This window comes from Notothenia rossii, assembly GCF_949606895.1.
Source record: "Notothenia rossii genome assembly, chromosome: 8".
In the NCBI taxonomy this organism is placed as follows: Eukaryota; Metazoa; Chordata; class Actinopteri; order Perciformes; family Nototheniidae; genus Notothenia; species Notothenia rossii.
In genome coordinates, this window is record NC_136906.1 from 72,310,716 (window position 1) to 72,330,821 (window position 20,106).

The 20,106-nt window shown below is 44.7% G+C and overlaps 1 protein-coding gene across 9 annotated transcripts in view; it reads right to left on the reverse strand.

Moving 5' to 3' along the window:
- The window catches only part of gphnb (gephyrin b), an 82,233-nt gene extending 70,790 nt beyond the window's left edge, over positions 1 to 11,443 (reverse strand). For 5 of the 9 annotated variants that reach the window (XM_079647073.1, XM_079647071.1, XM_079647069.1 and 2 more), the window contains exon 1: positions 11,290 to 11,443. In XM_079647073.1, the coding sequence (XP_079503199.1) occupies positions 11,290 to 11,353 (64 nt within the window). In that variant the 5' untranslated portion in view covers positions 11,354 to 11,443. The remainder of the gene's footprint in view (positions 1 to 11,289) is intronic. The other 4 variants (XM_079647068.1, XM_079647067.1, XM_079647066.1 and 1 more) reach the window with 2 other exon arrangements.
- Positions 11,444 to 20,106: the final 8,663 nt, after the last annotated feature.

Genomic DNA, 20,106 nt, shown 5'->3' on the forward strand with positions numbered 1-20,106 from the left:
GCCTGTTTAAAACACATCTAACTCTGCCCTCCGCCACATCAGCACCCTGTGACGTCTCCCTCTCTCTCAGCCTCTCTGTATGTTGGAGCAGAAGGACGCCTGGAGGCGAGGGGTGGGGGGGGGGGGGGGCTGCCTAATAGAGTGCTCCACTTGCCATATTTCACACATCTCATCACGTATCCCACAGAGACACACATACATGTACATGTCAGTGCGGGGGAAACCGAGAGGGAAGCCCCTGGAGGAGCCAGAGCATTCAGGGACTTTTCCAGGGATTGATTTGACGGTTAGGCTGAGCAGGAATTGAAACCTGTTACCTTTAATTATTAGGCAAATATGTACTTAGAGAAATAAGACTCACTAGCGCTGACAAAGATATACAAATGTATGTGATGATATGCAAATAAATTATGCTAATGACAAATGCATTTTCCTTTCCCCTTGGTCTACAACTGATGATTACTGCTTAGTATGCCAATTATTACCTCCGCCAAGGATGGTAGGTTTTCGGCTTGGTTTGTCATTCTGCAGGATAACGAAACAACTATGGCCCTCATTTCTCTAAACTTACAACCTACTTTGGATTGGAAATAAAACCTTAAAGCTGCAATTAACAACTCTTTCTATTATCCATTACATTTTTAGATTACTTCTTCAATTACTTAGCTTAACAATTGTAAGAAATGTCAGAAGAGTGCAAAATGCCCATCACAGTAATCAGGAACCCAAGTCAGCATGTTCAAATGACTTGTTTAGTCTATTCATGAGTCCAAAATCAAAACATGTTTCATTAACAATTATATAAAACAAAGAAGTCAAATCCTGTCAGTTGACTCTCGTTTTTCGACTCTTCCAACATCCTCTCACCATCACATTTATGTTGCGTTTAAGTGCTGCTGCCAAAGTCAGACGTCAAGCTTTTCAGCACATTCATGTGGATTTGACAAGTAGTGCTGAGACTTATCTCTCTCCATAAATCTCGTTGCCAATATCAAAAGACAGAATACAAAAGAACAGGTGGGGCGATGACGCAGGACAGAGGCAATTGAGTGAGAAATCCCCCGACTCACTTTTTCAAATGTACACAGTCATGTGCCCCGATTGAAAACAACCAGTCATGCCTATGGCAAAACCATAAATGATGCACACGGCAACAAAGCTGGTGAACCACGTCACGTCATGTCAATCAAACTGGTTATTGTGCGTGTGAGAGAGAGAGTGTGTGTGTGTATGGGATTAGCATTTTGTGGCAGTGATGCAGGTGTGTGTGGGGGCGGGTATCTATTAAATTTTGATCCCCAAGTGGCATGATCTGAAAGGGTTTTGAGGTAGAAACGGAAAAAGCATGACGCTGAATAATAGAGGAGAATGGGAGAACACCTTGACCACACACACACACACACACACACACACACACACACACACACACACACACACACACACACACACACACACACACACACACACACACACACACACACACACACACACACACACACACACACACACACACACACACACACACACACACACACACACACACACACACACACACACACGCACACACACACACACTGGGCTGAGGTCGGCCATCAAACACACCTCGTTAGGGAGAAGCTGGCCTTCTCCATTATTCACATGTACATGTTCCCCTCACACTGCTCGCTCCCTCGCTTCGCCGGTGAGATGGAGTGAGTTGACAGCTAAAGGTAAAAAAGTGAGAAAGGTGGACCGAGAGAGGAAGGTGAGGAGACGGGGACCAAAATAGCGAGCGAGAAAAAGCAAGATGGTTGGAGATAAAATGTGATGTATGAGTGGGAAGGAGAGAGCGTTATATTTATCTCCGAAGTCCCAAGTCTTGTAACACTCGTCAAACTCCATTTCAATTATCATTGATATGGAATTGATTAGTGAAAGTGATGTAAATATAAATGTGTGAGCAAGCCAATGACTGATATAATTCCTGTCAATTATGAATGCAATCGCAGCGATCGCTACTTAGCAACTGTAAACACTGCAGGGAAAAGCCTTTTTAATTGAGAACCATCAAAAATCGCGTGGATTTTTTGAGATTTTCCCCAAGTATCACCCTTTTCCGAGTGTGTCTCCTTTGTCGCCAAAAAATTAGAAACACTACTCCCAAATTCAAACACCTACTGTGATTCCCGGAAGCGTGTGTCAAACAAATCAATCAGCGCGTTGCTGCTCGACATGGCCGGTCTTGTGGGCCTCGGGAAGAAGGCATGGAGGGGAGGAAGGAGAGAGGGGAGGGAGATTAAACAAGTGACAAGCCAATGGACACCCTGGCAGCGAGTCAAGAAGGAGAGGAAGGGCCGTTGCCAAGGGTGACAGCCAGAAGTCACACAGCACTACACATCTTTCTAGCAGCGCTTCTTCTTGGTACAGACGCTTGTCTTTGTTTGAGTGTCCAGCGCTTCCTATCCTCAAGCTTTCCTATTGGCTGTTGTTAACATGGTTACATTTAAAGGGGCCCCGTTAAACTTTGTGGGGTCTTCCCTTTTCCTGTGGTGTGTTGTATAGGTTTTTGTGAATGTCAAATCCCAAAGTTCTCTCCCACACACTCCAACGCCTCGATTGGAGTCCTTTGTTAACTTCTGCAACACAGTGACATCACTTTGTAACACTTGCACTTCTATTGGCTAGCGCTCCAAAGCATTACATGTGATTAGGCAGGACATCTCTTACTGTTGAGCAATCACAACACCCGGCCAGCTAACCAATCAGAGCAGACTGGGCTCTGGTTTCAGACAGAGGGGGAAAAGAGGTGCTGCAGCACAGGCAGTATGAGAACAATAAAGAGCTTTCTGAACATAGAAGCATGTGAACACGTCACAGTAGAGGCACAACATACTAATATGAACCTGAAAATGAGCATAATAGGGCCCCTTTAAAAATAAAAAAGGAGACATTTTGTCATGCACACCTTCTACGACGAAAGCTACACATATTGTGCAAATTATTTACTTCACTTTCACCAGCTTTGTTTTTTCTGTCTTTTGTTTTCCAACCCTCTTCAGACTACCCCCAACTCTCTCTCTCTGTTTGGCAAACAGCAACAAATGTCGAAATACTGAAAACCTGAGTGATGTTGACATAAATGAAGTTCCCTGTCTCTTCTAGCAGTGAGCCAGATTTAATAGCTGCTGCACTACATGGAAGATGTGAGGAGTATTTCCCTTCCCAGCTTCTGATTCTTGTCAAGGCTGATGGTCTAGGAGGAGAATTAAACGGTTGCTTTGCGGCTCACGGAGCTGCAAAAATCTCTAATATAAATGTTTACATCGACCAGATTAAAACCTTAAGATCACTACGCTACAAACAACCAGATAAAGCAGATCTAATATACATTTAAACTGAATAATGTCAACATGTGGGTATTCCTAATGGTTTCATACGGCTAAAAGAGGGTTACACTGTGTTAGCATTGTTAGCCTAGCGCCTGATCTCAATTAGGGGCTCCTTGCGACAACAGCCCCCCCTCGTCCTGTGACAGATGATGGATACAGGCAAGCTGACCTCTCCTAAGTGAAACATGAGGGAGGTTTACGTTTCAGACACCTATTAGCCGAGGACTGATAAAGACGTGAGGCGGCATGGCAGCACACAGGGCAGCGCTGATGAATCAATGATTTTTTTTCTGTTTCTCTCAAATGTTTTTCCTCGTCCTTCCTGCATCCTCCCCCCCCCCTCTGTACCTCCAGTCCTAATTAACACCTCAAGCCGGGACACGGGATCCAGAGGCAGCGGGCCACGAGTGTGACTCATCAGTTAAAACGCACCGCTGTATCTTTATCTCGATCTGTATCGCCATCACTCAGCGGCTTCTCTGCTTGCACAGGTTATCGCGAGGACCGACCCAAGCAAAGTGTGGCGGGGAGGGGGGGGGGGGGGGGGGGGGGGGGGGGGGGGGGGGGTGATAGTCGTCTCTCCAGAAAAAAACAATAAACCAAGAAGTGTAATTTGTCTTAAAAGGAAAATGTCCTTAAGACATGCGCGTTGTATCATCAGCACTTCTGTCAAAAACAGGAATTAGTTTGAGTTCTTGAGTAAAGGGAGTATAGCGTTTAATGATACTGGAAAAACATTTTGGAACCTATAACTATACATAACAAAAGGTAGTACAGACATCGTATCTCTCCCCAATGACCAAATTGTAGTTTCAAAAATCTTTTTTTTGAGATACAGTAGAATAGGAAAAGAGGAAGTTTGCTATGGAAATGCCTATGCCGCAGATTACAAAATGAAAATCTGGCATAACATACAATTCAGAATATGAACAGTACATTTTTGACAAGTGACAATAGACACGTTTTTGCTTAAAATGACTGCTGACTGCACTATGTAGTGGCTATATAAAGACACCATCAGAGAAGACCACTGACGGAGGATGCAAAGCAGGTAAAGAAGGAGGGTGCTAAAAATCAAGGTAAAACAAGAGTGAACCTTGACAAAGAATCAATTCAGTAGAGGTCCAGTGGAGGTTTCCACTTTAAACTTCATGTGTTTTTACGACAGCCAACCAGAAACTAATTCTGGAAGGAGGACTGAGAAACAACAATATGTATAATGTGTAAATATCTGACCTTGGGGCACACCAAGTGACAGAGTCTGTATCTTAACATGTAACTATGCCAAAGTATATTTTCTTTCCTTTTACGTGTGTAAATAAATATGTTTATTGGGATTCTAACTTCACCTGCAATGAACCAGGAAGTTGCCCAACATTTGAGTCAAAGGGTTTGGACAGGTTCCTCACCACTCATGAAACACTTGCTTGAAGGTGTAACAACTCATTTTAGAATGTCCTGTTTATCACTAACACAAAAATAGCACACAGTAGCTCCAAGCTCTGCATGTCCGGTGCAAGTTTCTCTGTAAAAACAAGGTAAGTGCTGACACAAAAAAGCACCAGCATCTCTTTTGCTCTTTTGCTTACTCCCAAAAATATCAAGCACATCTTCTACTTTCCTTTTGTCTACGCTAGCCTCTTGTGATTATCACCTCGAATGAATGACAGACTGTAACACGGCTTCAGGCCAGGAGGGAGTGGGAACGGACCGACTCTCCTACACCTACGCATCCAGTCTGGGAATAGCTTTCCAGCCCCGATGGAGCTCTTCTCAGGAGAGCTGACAAGAGCCTACAAGAGACTCTGCTCCGCCGAATACCGTCTGCCTCTTGTTCCAACTCTCATCCCAATTAAAGAATATTCACAGCAAGGGAGGATTATTTCCATCTCCTATGAAAGCAGAGAGAGAGGGGTGTGTGCAAAAGGGGTGGAGAGTCACCCCTTCCCGCCCCGACACACACTCCACTCCCCACTACTCCAAGCTGAAAATAATTCCTTTGCAGGAAAGGAACAGGAACAACTGTATGCCCCATTTTCTTCTCCATCTTCCCTGTTTGTCTCTTCTCTTCCAAGTGTATCCCTCTCAAACTAGCATATTGTTGAACAGATGCCCACATATTGTTGCAAGGGAACACCCCAGTAGCAGCTTAGAGATGATTCAACCATAGACAGACATAGAGAGTTGGGTCAAAGCAGGAATAAAATCATGCTAGTGTGTAGACGCACGCCTGGGGCTCTCTGATTCCCATCCAAACCACGTATCGTTATATCACCAGTGAAGCGAATGCTAACATCTATTTTGTCTTTTTCATTCAAGATGTCATCCATGTCAGGGTGTTACGTTTGGTTGTCTCGTGGTGTGATGCTAATGGGAGGAGAGACAGACCAGTGGTAGTGAGGGAGTTTACAAAGACTTTACAAATATGTGAATGGCTTAGAAGTCGCAAGGCACAGATTAAGACATTTCAATGGTGAAGAACAAGATAAGGATCATTTGTATACATCTTCCAAGATCTTGAGTCTGCTTTAAAGACTGATGGTGTATTTTTGTCTTTCCCCATGGGTATCTGGACAGCTATTCTTTTCACCAGGAACTCAATGGGTGTAACCATAGGGTCAACATGCACAGAGTTTTACGCTTGTATCCCCAAACTAATCAGAAGGGCAAAGTCAAGGCCAAATGCTCTATCTCACAAAGTTAACCAAAGTGAAAATGGATTTGTAATGCACGCCATGATTCGGAACAGGCTCCAAAATGTAAGGGGTTTCCCTTGGCCCCTGCTTAACCCTGTCACCAAGTTTCATGAACATCGAGGGACAGTAGTTTTCCTACAGTATGGTGACCAACAGACAAACAACCCTCATGACGGACACATTACAGTTATTTTGTTATTTGTATTTCTATGTGGTAAAGATATGCAAAATGACATGTTAATACTTCAACTTATTTTAATTTGATTTATTCTTAACAAAGAAAGTTGTTTCGGGAAATGCTGGAAATTCTTAAATGAAACAAAACTGATGTATCCGCAAAGCCTTGTATCGAAAGGAAAAGCTGTGCCATCAACGCCCACAACACGTGACACCCAAAGCTGAAATGCTCAGACACACTGGGACATATTTCCAGAGCGCAATTGAGGTGTAAGCATTCTGGGAAATGTGTTAATAGAAACTGAGAATAAAAGCAGATAGAGCAGGTTTGGTGTGAATCTTCTGCGTGTCACAGTCAGATGATGTCAAAATGGTGCCTCGGATAGTAGCTTCCCTTTAATTGTAAAATTCTTGGCTTGCATTTCAGACAGTGGATTGAGTCATTCAGAAAGAGACAGCGAGAGGAGATTGCTCCATAACCTGGCAGCCTCCCACACCGTTCAGTGACAGATGACGGCGTCTCCTTCTTTTGGTCAAGGTGCTCTGGCACGCTAGGTCGCCTCTTGCCGACTTGACTGCTGTTTCTGTAGCGAGTCCTTTTAACGGCTGATCTCTTAAGGTGAGCTTGGGACAAACTCCAAAGATTAAATGATGTGGAAAAGCAGATTCAATAGTTATTATCCCATCTGCGGCCAGACAAGTACACACAAGCAGGCTAGGACACATATCTGCAAACCCACGTGCGTGGACACGTGTACACAAGAAAAGAGGAACACATCAAAAGGTCTACATCAAAGGATAACTCATATTTAACTAATTAAGTCTGGGGCTGCACATTTGTGTGTTCATCATGTTTTCTTTTAATATGGCGGAGCACTATGTGTTTTGTTGATAAGCATGGTGTCTCAAACTAGTCTCCCAAAACCTATGACCACTTCTATGACCACTTGCTTGGGCAAACCTTCACCTTTTTGCCGACCACATTTGATTAGGAAATAGACCACTACTAAAAGCTAGTCACAGAATGTGTTCTATTAACAGAGGGGTTTAGAGAGTGATCTAAATGTGGTTGTTTTGGGAAGCCTGCCTGCTGTCGATTCATGTCTTTCTGATAGACATGTAAGTTTAGAGAGCCGCCCACACGTCCCTGAGCCTCTCTCAGTTGTTACAACTGAGGCAAAAAAAAAAATAGAAGAGCGTGAGAGGGATAGGGAGAGATGATACACAGAGGGGAAAGTATGTGTGCCGTCTGTCGCAGAGTGGAGACTTCCTGCCCTGGCTCCTCATTGGAAGCCCGGTGCAGAGTGTGTGTCCGTGTCTCTTTGAGGAAGGGCTGGAGTTTACCCACACACTCCTAGCATACAGCATCAATGGAGGTTTCTATGGGCTGTAAATCAAGCCAAACATCCAAGAGCTTCTGCGACCCATGCATCGAGGGTTGCCGTGCAATAATACTGCATGGTCCCCCACATGCACACTGGCGCTCTACAGATTAAAAACCACTGAATGCTGTTTGCAGGACTCTTTCTCTCTCTCTCTCTCTCTCTCTCTCTCTCTCTCTCAGTCTCTCTCTCTCTCTCTCTGCCAACCTCTCTTCCGCTATCTCTCTCCGTGTGTGATCATGGAAGGTATGCATACAGTAGCTATATTTGGGGCAGGGGGGATTTGCTATGCTGTGTTTTCCAGCCAGAGTGCAGTATTAGTGCAGAAAGACAAAGGGCAGAGAAGAGTCACATGCATATGCACCTACCACACATGTAAAGGGAATGCACACGTGTGCACACTCTACACTGTGCATGCTTACAAATGCATAAAAGCTCAGCTGCTGTGCTTCCAATGTGTGACGTAACCCAGCCTGGTTCTCATTGGTAGACGTTTTCCTGAAGTATCTACACAAAACATACCTTTTGAAGCTAAGACCTATGATAGCATTATGAATTCAGACTATGCATCGTACTGTGTCAGACAAGCAAACTAGCAAGCCTGAATCGTGATGTATCTTTGGATGTTTGTATGGTCCTTTTCCTGTTACAAACTTAAGGCCACAATTCACCACCTCTTTACTTGAAACTGTATCTCTTTACACACAAATGCACATGCTTCAACCAATTAGGGTGCACATATTCAGCTGAAGTGAGAGAGTGTGTAGTTGTGTGTGCCCAGGCCCTGAGGCAGGCCCAGGGAGAGGGACACAGGACAATTAAAACTCATGCTCAACAGGAAGAAACACCGACAGCAAGAAAACTGGGCACTCATGCATCAAAATACACAAACACACAAACACCTACAAACCGGTAGATAGAAAAACACAAACATCACAGAGGGTCAAAGTTCTCACGCCCCCCCCCCCCCCTGAAAAAGGTCACATTTTGAGTGTGACATCTTTAACAAGTGACAGTATGTTCACCCTGGTTGGAGTTTCCTCACAAAATAAACCTAGCCACATATTAAAAATGTCTTACTTTATTTCAAACACACACATTCTTGGACACGTCAGCCTGAATTCCCTGGCACTGTGTGTCCAGGGTCTAAACAGAGATGTCCCCTGGGCTCTGTCACCTATCGGGAGGGATGTGGGGCTAAGTGATGGAGGAGGGTGAGCCAAGGTCTCATCTCCTCAATGGTGACTGAATGCAGGAGTGGACAGCTGACCTTTAACCCTCATAAGGAGGGAGATTGAGCACTGCTCCAAAATCTATTAGCATTCTGCTCACACTGGACCTATAACACAGCAAACTAATGGCATGACTAGTGGATGTGTAAGACTGAGGTGTGGCGACAAAGGCTCCGCGTTATAACAGAGATCCAACCTGAATATTCGGAGCTTTGCTTGCTCCTGGCAGCACAGCAGGGGACGTTTTGCTGTCAAAATGCATCAACTCAGAAACATAAATAAATAATAAATCACACAGTGGTTTTTCTAACCATGAGTAATCCTTCCACGGTTAGATTCTTAAAAGGCTAAGGGTCAGGTAAAACATGGCAACTGAATGCCACCATGCACCATTTCCCCAACTTATTTTCTGCTCACTCCTTTGATGCTTTGTTTCCCTGACAGTGCGAGCCTTCCTGCTCCATAAGTACACACATACATAAAAAAAAAGACAAAATAAGCTTGTCGGTTGTGTCTCTGCGCGCCTCAACATCGACATATGTATGCTGGAATTGTCAACACTGCACAGCGAGATCACACTTGCAATCTGTCACCGTACAGTAGGGATGCAGTTGGGGATTCAAGTGAGGAATTAAAGAATGAACCCCTGCTGATGTGGTGTAGGCATACTGTTAAAAAAAGGTGATAGGTATTATCTAATCTCTAACTGGTGACAAAGACCAACTATTAACAATGAATGATCTGAAACCATGCTATTTCTGCTTAAACACTACATCCCCATGAGTTTGCGACTATTTCCCTTCACATAAAGTCCAAATGTCTCATCATACAGGAAAAAGCTGTGATGGAAAAGGAATAAAAGTGACTGGAGATGGGTTCTCCTCCTCTACTTCCCTGGGTGTATCTATCTGATGCAGTATTTACCGTGGTAAGGTCAGTACCGCACTGATTTGTGAGTGACGCTGGATTTCAGCACCATGGACAGCCCCCCCTTTCTTTCCAAAGCAGGAGAGGAGAGGAGGAGGGATGGAGAAGGAGAAGGCGGGTGGTTGTGGTGTTGTTGGTGGTAGGGGTTTCCCTGGCAGATTTCAGGAGAGGGTCTCTACACAGTCATTCCTCCATCGCTACACATCGCCTACCACCTCCTCCGTGCTGCTGGATTTCCATACGGAGGAATACCATATGTGTGAGATCACGGCTTGCATGCAATATTGATCTACCCAACCTCACAGGATGGACAGAGAGAGAAAGGGAGGGAGGCAGAGAGGGAGGGAGGGGGGTATTCCTATGGACAGCCTTTATCATGCATGCACCCCACCACCCCCACTCTCTCTCCCTCCCTCCCTCTCCATATCCTCCAAAAAATGACTTTCCAATAATGACAACAACCGCTGGATTATGGCGTGATGTTTGATGATCAGAAACATGACAAAGCAGTAGTCTGCACACACACACACACACACACACACACACACACACACACACACACACACACACACACACACACACACACACACACACACACACACACACACACACACACACACACACACACACACACACACACACACACACACACACACACACACACTCACACACACACACACACACACACACGAAAAAAAATTAAGGCCGGCGGCGACCAGATCTAACACCATCCGCCGCCTCACAGCCGCACATCGCATCCAAGCGCATAACGTTTCCAATATTGGTAAGTGAGAGACGCGCCGTCATCGCGTTGCATTCAGAGGAATGTCAGGAGGATTTACCCGTGTGTTCAGCCCCACCACAGCCAGCCCCAGCCGTTATCATGTGTCATGTAAACTCCTCGGCCGGCACTGTCATTCACAAATTAAGCCACATCCGATGTCATTTTTCACAGTTTTCCCCTCAGATCCTCCACTGCTGTTAATAGGCCAAAGGATGCGCTCATCACCACATCCACCTTCAGCAACTGTCGTGAGCAACACTTCAAAAATCGCTGTGGTCAGCTGGGTGTCAATAATGCAATCTATAGCCCGAGCATCTTTAGCAGCGACACAACACACGGTCAGCTGTAATTTTCAGCTCTGACAAGCAGATAGGGACATGAATTATTCAATACACATAAACTGAGCTCTTTTTCCTTAGCAGTGAAAACGGCTCGACAAGAAAATATACATGAGCGGACACAAACCAATGCAGAGCCCACATTTATCGCTTCCACCCCATAAGCACTGGATGTAATGTGGCATGTACATGAATGCATGCCGGTGTAAGAAGAAGGGAAAAAATCAGCGTCGCCTTCAAGGGGCTGCAAAAGCCAGCAAGAGACCGAGAGCCACGCAAAAAAAACAGCCGACATGTATGAAGATCCGCACGGACAGCCGGCGGAAATGAAACCATGGAAATGTGAGAAAAATGTAAATGAAGCGATGGGAATTTCTGCGCTTACCTGTCAAGACTCCGACCCGGATTTGGTGGTCGTGGTTCGTTAAAATCATCCCGTCTGACGCCATGTTCAGCAGCGCTGTCGCCCGCACCGAGAACTCACGGCAGGGCCCAGAGCCGATCGCATCGAACTTAGTGGGGAGAGGGAGGGGAGGAGGAGGAAGAGGAGGACGAGGAGGAAGAGATGGAGGAGGGCTGGGATACAGCAAAAGAAAAAAAGGAAAAAAAAAAGACCCAGACGAGATGAGTAGAGAGCAGAGCGATCACCAGGACACCTACAGATAAGCGGGCCGGATGCGGGGGCCGTTTAAACCGCACACATCACTCAGCTGGCCGCCTGCCACGGTAGTAGTGTGGATCCCAGATTAAGTCTTATGGAGACCACTATTGATTTCCTGTGAAGGCTTTTAGGGGAGACAGACGAGCAGACGCCACTCACTTTTCTCATGTTTGATGCCCTTTTTGAAGCTGAAGGTTAAGATCTCTGCTGCTCAGAGGCATCTAATTTGACCTCTAACCTGTTGATTGACAGTATCAGTTTCAATCTGAAAGCCTAATCCTCGGTCCCCATAAAAGTCCCCTCCTCCTCACACAGTTATTATGAGATGCACCCCTGCATTTAAAGATTAAAGGGGCCCCTCTAAGAGCAGCGACCCCCCAGAGATGTGTCCGCTACGTCTCAATGTAGTGGCTTAAGAGAAGATCACAGTCTGACCTGTAAAAGATGCAACTACATCCCCGGGCGAAAAAGCACCGCTTCTATTTATAGAATGGCTGCACGCTTCCATGGTGTATAATTTCTCTTGTTTATTCTCATGGAAAGAAAATGCCCATCCTCCAGCTTCTGTTGGGAATCTATCAATATACATAATTAATTAACACACGTACATGGGCACAGTAACCGTGGCAAGAAATGGAGCAACTCTTCCAGCGCGACTGGCTCGCTTCAAAAGCTTTGCCATGTCTGTGTCCAATGACCGAACCAAAAGAACTGACACCCTTTCCACACTTTATATAGTAGCCAATTCCCTCTTCCATTGTGTTACAATTAGCAACACGAGGTGTGAGCCAGCCAAGGACATGAAATAGACCTTCAAAGCTTAACTGATGTCTTAACCCCAGTTGGATTTTTACTCAGTGCATCTTATTTTCCTTCTGAAAGTCCCAGTCCAACCCCAATCTGTTTTTTCTGTTTTACTCCATGTTGTTTGAACATTTGAAGTTGGACAATCAAAACATTGCAACATCCATCTTCATGCATATTCACACTTTAAGTTTTTAGTTTATAGCTACCATGCCAATCCAGTCCAATTAGCTAGTTGAGGAACTTTCTGTACTTTTCGTTTTAGTCCTTGAATCTTCACCTGTGCTTAGATACTGTAAACTTTATTTGGCTTCAAAATATGAACACTGTGTTAGATTTTTCTAACATTTTTCTGCCGTTTGATCATTTTATCTTACTTTTTGAACTACAGAAAATAGTTTCCCAAAACATTGAACTTTTTCTTTTGACTTTAATTTTAATACCTGGCTGAAAAGTTTGTGTTTGTGATCTCCTTGGTTGCACCTATCGCTGAGTGGTTTGGTATCAGATGTGTAACTACACCCAGCAGCGATGTCACGATGAACCACTTTACCCTGCAGTACACTTCTCCATCACTGCAGCAAGACCAGATTAACCACTGGAAGTCAGCACAACTCAAAGTTCTGCTTCTGCTGTGTTGCTCTTTAAAATAGTTTACACTACATATGTTATCATGTTAAAAAGAAAAGTGTCATTAACTACTTTTCTTAAAGTTCACTCAGGCTTGTGGACAGAAAGGTATTTGCTAGTTTAGAACATGTGAGGGGATCTTGCTCTACGTAGCAGGGCTTCACAACAGCAATGCACATCTGTCAGCCTGTCAATGATGGAGAGGACCCGATGCTAAACAGGCCTTGTTAACGGTGACTATGCACAGATGCACGTGAGCATGTGCACGTAAACACACAATGCAAACAGATGCTCGCTCGCTCACACACACACACACACACACACACACACACACACACACACACACACACACACACACACACACACACACACACACACACACACACACACACACACACACACACACACACACACACACACACACACACACACACACACACACACACACACACACACACACACACACACACACACACACACACACACACACACACACACACACACACACACACACACTAACAGACACACACACACACCAACAGACACACTCCACGGTCCAGAGCTGGCAAGCATGCCTGGCTGGATGGGATTCCCTTGGGGGGGGGGAGGCTGAAGACATTGGGGACCCCATCTGGTGTATAGGCGACTGTGTTTATGTAGTGTGAGAGTGTGTTTGATAGTGCACATTATAATGACGGTGTAATTGCCTGACAGTCAGTCGAGCTGCTCGCTGTTCATGGATAGGTGATGAGGAGGCAAGGGCCATCGCTCTCCACTTTTCCCTCACCATCCATCACAATAATAAGGGGAGCCCTCACAGACGGAGGAAGTTGTAAACTACCCCTTTTTTTGGTGTTGAGCTCAGGGAAGCCCCTCGTTTTCCTCCCCAAGGCTCCAGATGCAGAAGAGGTTGAGCATGCCAGAGGACAGCAGCTTGCTCTATAGTGTGCTTAAGCCTCATGTTTAGGCTCTTTGGACATAGGGCAGACGGTAGAATCTATCCCAAAACGATATAGAAACAAGGCCAGGAACTAGTCATACTCCACGTCAATGCTAAACAGAGCATACCTTGTTCAATAACAGAGATTAGAGGAGGTATTTTTGGATGCTGTTTTTATTACTTCTGTCTCATGTCTTTCCCCTAAGGTCTCAGGAGTTATAAAGAGGCAGGAAATAGGTATACAGACATCCAACGACATAACGCATGCAGGAGATCTGTAAAGCCTTACTTCCACCCCAATATGCCCAAGCCTGTCTCTATTCCTAAAAAGAAAACACCCGGCTAATGTTGCTAAATGCATTATAAAGCATGTGTGTGTCCATAGGTTAAACACTTCTTTATGGCTTCAACTTTGTACCTCATTATTTTACAGTGTCAGACATTTCATTAAATATCACATCGCACTTGTGTCTGATTAGCCAACAGTTTATCAGTGTTTGAGGCAGTGCATTTGTTTCTGTCGCCCATAGTGTGATGGCAATGACTGGCGAAACAAACAATTAGTCTTGTCACTGCCTAAACCAATCATATGTTGTCTTGGAGAGATGCCCTGCTCACCATGGCAGGCTGCTTTTGAATTAAAATAAGAAAAAAACAAGCAAAAACCAGAAAGGGAAACTTACCCTGGGGCTTATTCGACATTATCCAATGATGCCTTCTCCAGAATACCTGACTAAATCTGGCCTCAGCTGAAGAGGAGAAGTCAGTGAGGAAGAAAAAAACAAACAATTATCCATCTGCGAATGAGCAGCAGACACTTAATTCAGGACTGCTGGGGACAAAGCCCCTTGTTTAGAAACAGTAATTAGGCAACAACATGGCGAGGAGGTTGGGAAGAGTCGGAGAAGGGGTGGAGTACACCTCTGGTCATTCAAGGAGAGAGCAAAATGGAGGGATGGAGATAAAGGAAGAGTGGACAAGAAGGGAAAGAAGGAGAGAGAAGACATGAGAGGGAAGGGAGCATGTGTGTGTGTGTGTGTGTGTGTGTGTGTGTGTGTGTGTGTGTGTGTGTGTGTGTGTGTGTGTGTAAGGCAGCATTCTGATGAGTGCAGGATCTCTGCCGACTCGCACCACCATTACAGCAGCGCAGAACATCGCCAGAGGGCTTTGGAATCAAACCCATTACATCTGATACTGGATTTCTCTCTGCTCAGAATTAATGCAATGTGGACTCGCCTTCTCTAAAGCTGGCCAGTGTCGCATAGCATCGCTGCGCAAAGAGCTGCACCACGAGGAAAAGGAGGACAGGGGAGGAGGAGAGTGAGGGCCTGAGAGTCTGAGAGGGATAGTGGAGAGGCAGGCTCGCTGCAGCCGGAGGGGTCATTTCATATTTCAATTGTTTTTTTATTATATTGAAACAAGGGCGTGCTGTCTCTAATAACTCGCAGGATATATGGGACTATGTACACATACAGGGGCCTACGTATATGTTTATACAGGGGCCTTGTAGGCCATTTGCATAATTAACAGACTGGCATTTGAAAAGCAGAATGTCAGCACAAACAACCTTGGACACCAAACTACCCCGGGTCATTTTTTTCAGCCGTGTAATTGGCTCCTAATGCAGAGGAGTTAAACATAGAGATTTTCTGCCCTTAAAGCAAAAAAGATCTCCTCGTGTTAATGGGCTCAGCACTCCCGGATTCCTGCCGGTGATGATCAGTCAGCTTGGACTTTTGGAGGTTTAGGAAAGGACCGCTAAATTATAAATTCCAAAAAAACTTCTCTTTCCACTTTTAATTCCGTCCAATCCTCTCACTTGAATGTATGTCAGCAACGTGACACTTCCATCAAGTTTAGCTGAGGCCACTTATTGGTTTAAAATGACCATTATAAAAAAGTGACTCATTCTGTGCAGTGTTTCTGAGCTGCACTGTAGTGGAGTGAAGGTAACACGTCCATCTATCTTTGCCTCTCTGCTATTCGTAGTGACATGTCTGATGTAATGTTTGTGTAAGCGACCATACTCTCCGTGGCTACACAGCTAGCTTCGCACATGGTGTCGTCCAGAACACATCTCACTTGACAGCTACATACAATCTCAAGCAAATTGGCAGTGCGTAGAATGAAACTCTATGTAAGGCAGCACCACAGCCGAAGCGAGGGTTTGGTTTTGCAACAGCAGAACCTTCTTTGGCACTATAAGAACATTTGTATGGAGCTTCTTTATGGAGTCATGCAAGGTTATACATAAAAGCCTTCAATGTCTTTCGTTGAACTTTTTCAACCAATTATTCAAATGAGATCCTTATTTTAAACTACAATGAAGGATTTTACTGATTTAGTTTATACACACACTATGGCACTATCTAACCAGAGCTCACACTTTATTCATTAGCTGGTAATGAGGTTCAACCAACATTTGGCGTTGCCAATTTATCAGACAGATTGTTTTAATGATATTCTGGAAACCAGCCAGTTAGGTTGCCAATATATGGATGAACATTCTGCAAGAAACAACATAAAAACGACCATGAATTGTAATTTTATTTGCACATATATCTGCACAGATGCTACAATGTAAGTGTTGAGTCGACGCTTACATAAAATGTCAGTTACATGTATGTGTTTCAAGGGTCTCTTTATGGTCTTTTTAAGAGGTTTTCCACTCTAACAAGAAACAGTTTACACATTTGGCATAAAAATGGCCTAATACAAAGATATGGTGGTTTGTACAAAAAATCATTTAATAAATAATTACTAGCTGTTTAACAATAAGTAAGTATTCTTTAAACAGACCTTTTACATTTTTGGTGCATATTTACTCGCGAGAAAAAAAGAAACGTTGCCTTGTTTGAATAAGAAATTAAATGTGGTCGATGTTTGTATATGGGAATCAATATTCCAATAGAGGTAAAGAGCCTTTATGTAAGGCCTAGCCCATAATGCAACATCTATTCCAGGAGTGTAGGTGCACTGCTGATGAGTTACGCCTTCAGATACACCGAAATGTTCCAGACACTTGTGGCTGTCTCTTGTCATCAAATCTGACGTGCGAGTCAGAAAGCGTGAACTGAATTTGAAAAGGAAAAAAAAAGGACACCCTCTGGCACCTGTCCTTCTAAGCTGTTCCCAGGAAAGAATTGAATCCCGGGATTTGCCGGACGCTACGTTGCCGTTGGGATGTAATCTCACACCCACACACCTATTAACCTCTACCAGCACAGAAGTTGGAATGACTTTCAAGCTCCAGTGGGTCCAGTGCAGGATAATGACTGTGGTGAGTTCAGGTAATGTGGTTAGCGCGCTGTTGGGGCCAAGCTGTCAGCTCCGTGGCAGAGTTAGAGGCTGGGGGTTGGTAAGAAATTCAGAGGAGGGAGAGAAGGAGAGAGGGAGAGAGAGAGAGAGAGAGAGGGAGAGGGAGAGAGAGAGAGGGAGAGAGAGAGACAGAGAGAGAGAGAGAGGGAGAGGGAGAGAGAGAGAGGGAGAGAGAGAGAGAGAGAGAGAGAGAGAGGGAGAGGAAGAGGGAGAGAGAGGGAGAGAGAGAGAGAGAGAGAGAGAGGGAGAGAGAGAGAGAGAAGCCGGACCTGACAGGGCCTGGGAGCAGAGTCAGCGGCCTGGGATCAGCGGAAAAGCCTGACTGGATCGGACATTTTCCTGCAGAGAGCTATCTCCTGATGCCTCATCATCAAACACACACACTCCTGCATGAAGAAATAAACATGCGTGTGCACAAACATAGTTAATTGTGCATGTGCACTCATTTCTGCAGCTTAGAATCTCCCCATTTCCTTTCTTCCCCTAACATTATCCTCTTCTCTCGAGTGGATATTCTCTCTTCTCTATCGTCGCCTTTATCCTCCTCCGTCCCTCTCCTAATGCTTGGATGTACAGGAAATGGATTTCATGTAGAGACTATATTTGGTCTTGGATTTTGTATATTCTTATATCATTTGTTGTCTTTTCCTGATTTAAAGGATGCATTAACTCAAGTGATGTTATCTTTTGAATTTAACTGACCGTTTCATTATTTGCCTTCATCCACTTACAGTAGTCTAGTCATCAATCCACATTGCTGATACCCATTTAGAAAAATGTATATTGTGTCAATATTTTGTGAATGGTCATCCCTACAATATCATCCCAACATCGATGTCAAGGCATACGCTCAAAATGATTGTGATATTTGGGAGGGTGTGGAAAAGTTGGGTGGCACTCTTCATGTACTGCCTGTTAGCCTGTCAATCACCCAGCCAGTCAGTCAGTCACTCTCTGAATCCGCCATGCAGCCCCCCCCTCCCTACCTCCTCTCCCCTGCCCAGGTTCTCCCACCCTTCAGCCTCGGCACCTGTAGCTACATCACCTGAGACGCCTTAGGGCCCGCTGACCGGCTCGCATGCAGACCTTTGCCCCGTCGCCCCCGGTGACCCCCTGCACGGTCTACCATTTCACCGCAGGAGCCCTGACTCACACCAAGGCCAGTCTTAAAAATGAGCCAGCCATGCAGAAGAGATAAGATGCAGAGAGGGCAGGCACGCAACCAATAAATACACATCACTCAAAGGAAAGCGATAAAGATGGAGAGCCAGAGGTAGACGATGCTGGGGGGCAATGTGAGAGCTGAGAGGAATGAGAAATATATTCAATGTGCACTTGGCTGGGCAGAAGAGGCATTTAACACACTTATTATTTGCCTTTTATATATTTAAAAGTTGAAATATGCCCATTTGGTTCACAGATTGTGCCTTTTTGCCTGTTGGAGGCCTTATCTGTGACATTTGATCATTCAAATATACGTATTGTTGGGATAGATGATCTTGAACAGTAAGTGCTTTAATACTAAAATGTGTGTAAAATACTGAGATATTAAGCATCACAGCTGGCAAACGTTGTCTTTTTAAAACATTCAATCCTAAAAAGGGTCAGCTTTCACAAACATCAACATGTAAGAATGAATGCTACCCAAATTATGAATGAACACGGAAGCGGATACCAACACCGGATACAAAAGTATCAGTTTTTCTCCAAAATCTAATCATTTTCAGCTCGTGATTTGGAGATAAAGCTTTTCTGATCTGGCGAGAAAGGGAAGATGAAAGAATAATTAACAGCCTCTCGTCCCTTGCTTTCTAAACCCTGAACCCTTCTCTCTCTGGCCCATTTGCGTTGGTGTGTCGTCACAGGGCCGGGGGATTTAAGCTAAGCCATATCAGCAGCTGAAAAGGACTCCTCTGAAGAAATACACTGGCCTGGATGTGGCAAATATATTGCTGTAATGCGTTTGCGTTTGCAGGGGCCAGGGATCAACAATAGAGCCAGCTGAGGCAGAAGCAGAGAGCTTTTCCTCTGGTAGAGTGCTCCTCCAGGACCCTGGTAGCACATGTCGTAGTTTAGCACAGACATGTTATATTCTCAACAAGTACATGCTCCATTCAACCTTGAGCTGCATCGAAGGCAAAAGCAATGTGGGTTTGCTAAGATCTAAAGTGTGTCTATAATAAGCAGCAGCTTTGAACCTGAATCTGCAAAGTGCAAGTTCACTCAGTCATGAAGAGAGACCCCAGGGACGGGTCGCATCGTTCCTCCTGATCCGGTCTCCTCACGCAAATACATCAAACACTAACACACTAACACTCACACAGTCAGACAAACAGACACTGACGAACATGCATGAGTGCACAGAGACATGCTTTGACAGAAGAGAATCATGTGGGATGGAAATATTCCTTTTTCAGACCTGTACATTTAGTTTGCATTGGGACCCTCCAAGGGGTCAAAAGCCATGTCTGAGGGTCAAAAGATAATTAACAAGTCAAAGGGGAGTTCCAAAAATGTTATACATCAGAGTCCGTTCACAGGTCTTGGGGATTAGGTATATGAAAAAAAAAGTTATGGCTCCAAAGGGAGCTGTGCAAAATCTAATTATTTGCCTCGATTGATGTCACATGAGTCAGCCTCAATTGGGACTGAAGACTTTAAGTTTGGAAATGAAAAAAAGTCTAGGGGTTAGCTTAGTGTACCCTGCTCTCCGTCACTCCACTATAACTAAAAGTCCACAAAATGGAAAAGTCCTGCGTTCAATCCCTTTGAGTACAAATATTATCATTCACACCTGCCTGTAATGAAAGATCTGCAGTCTCACTGAACTGTAACTGCAAATATGAAGG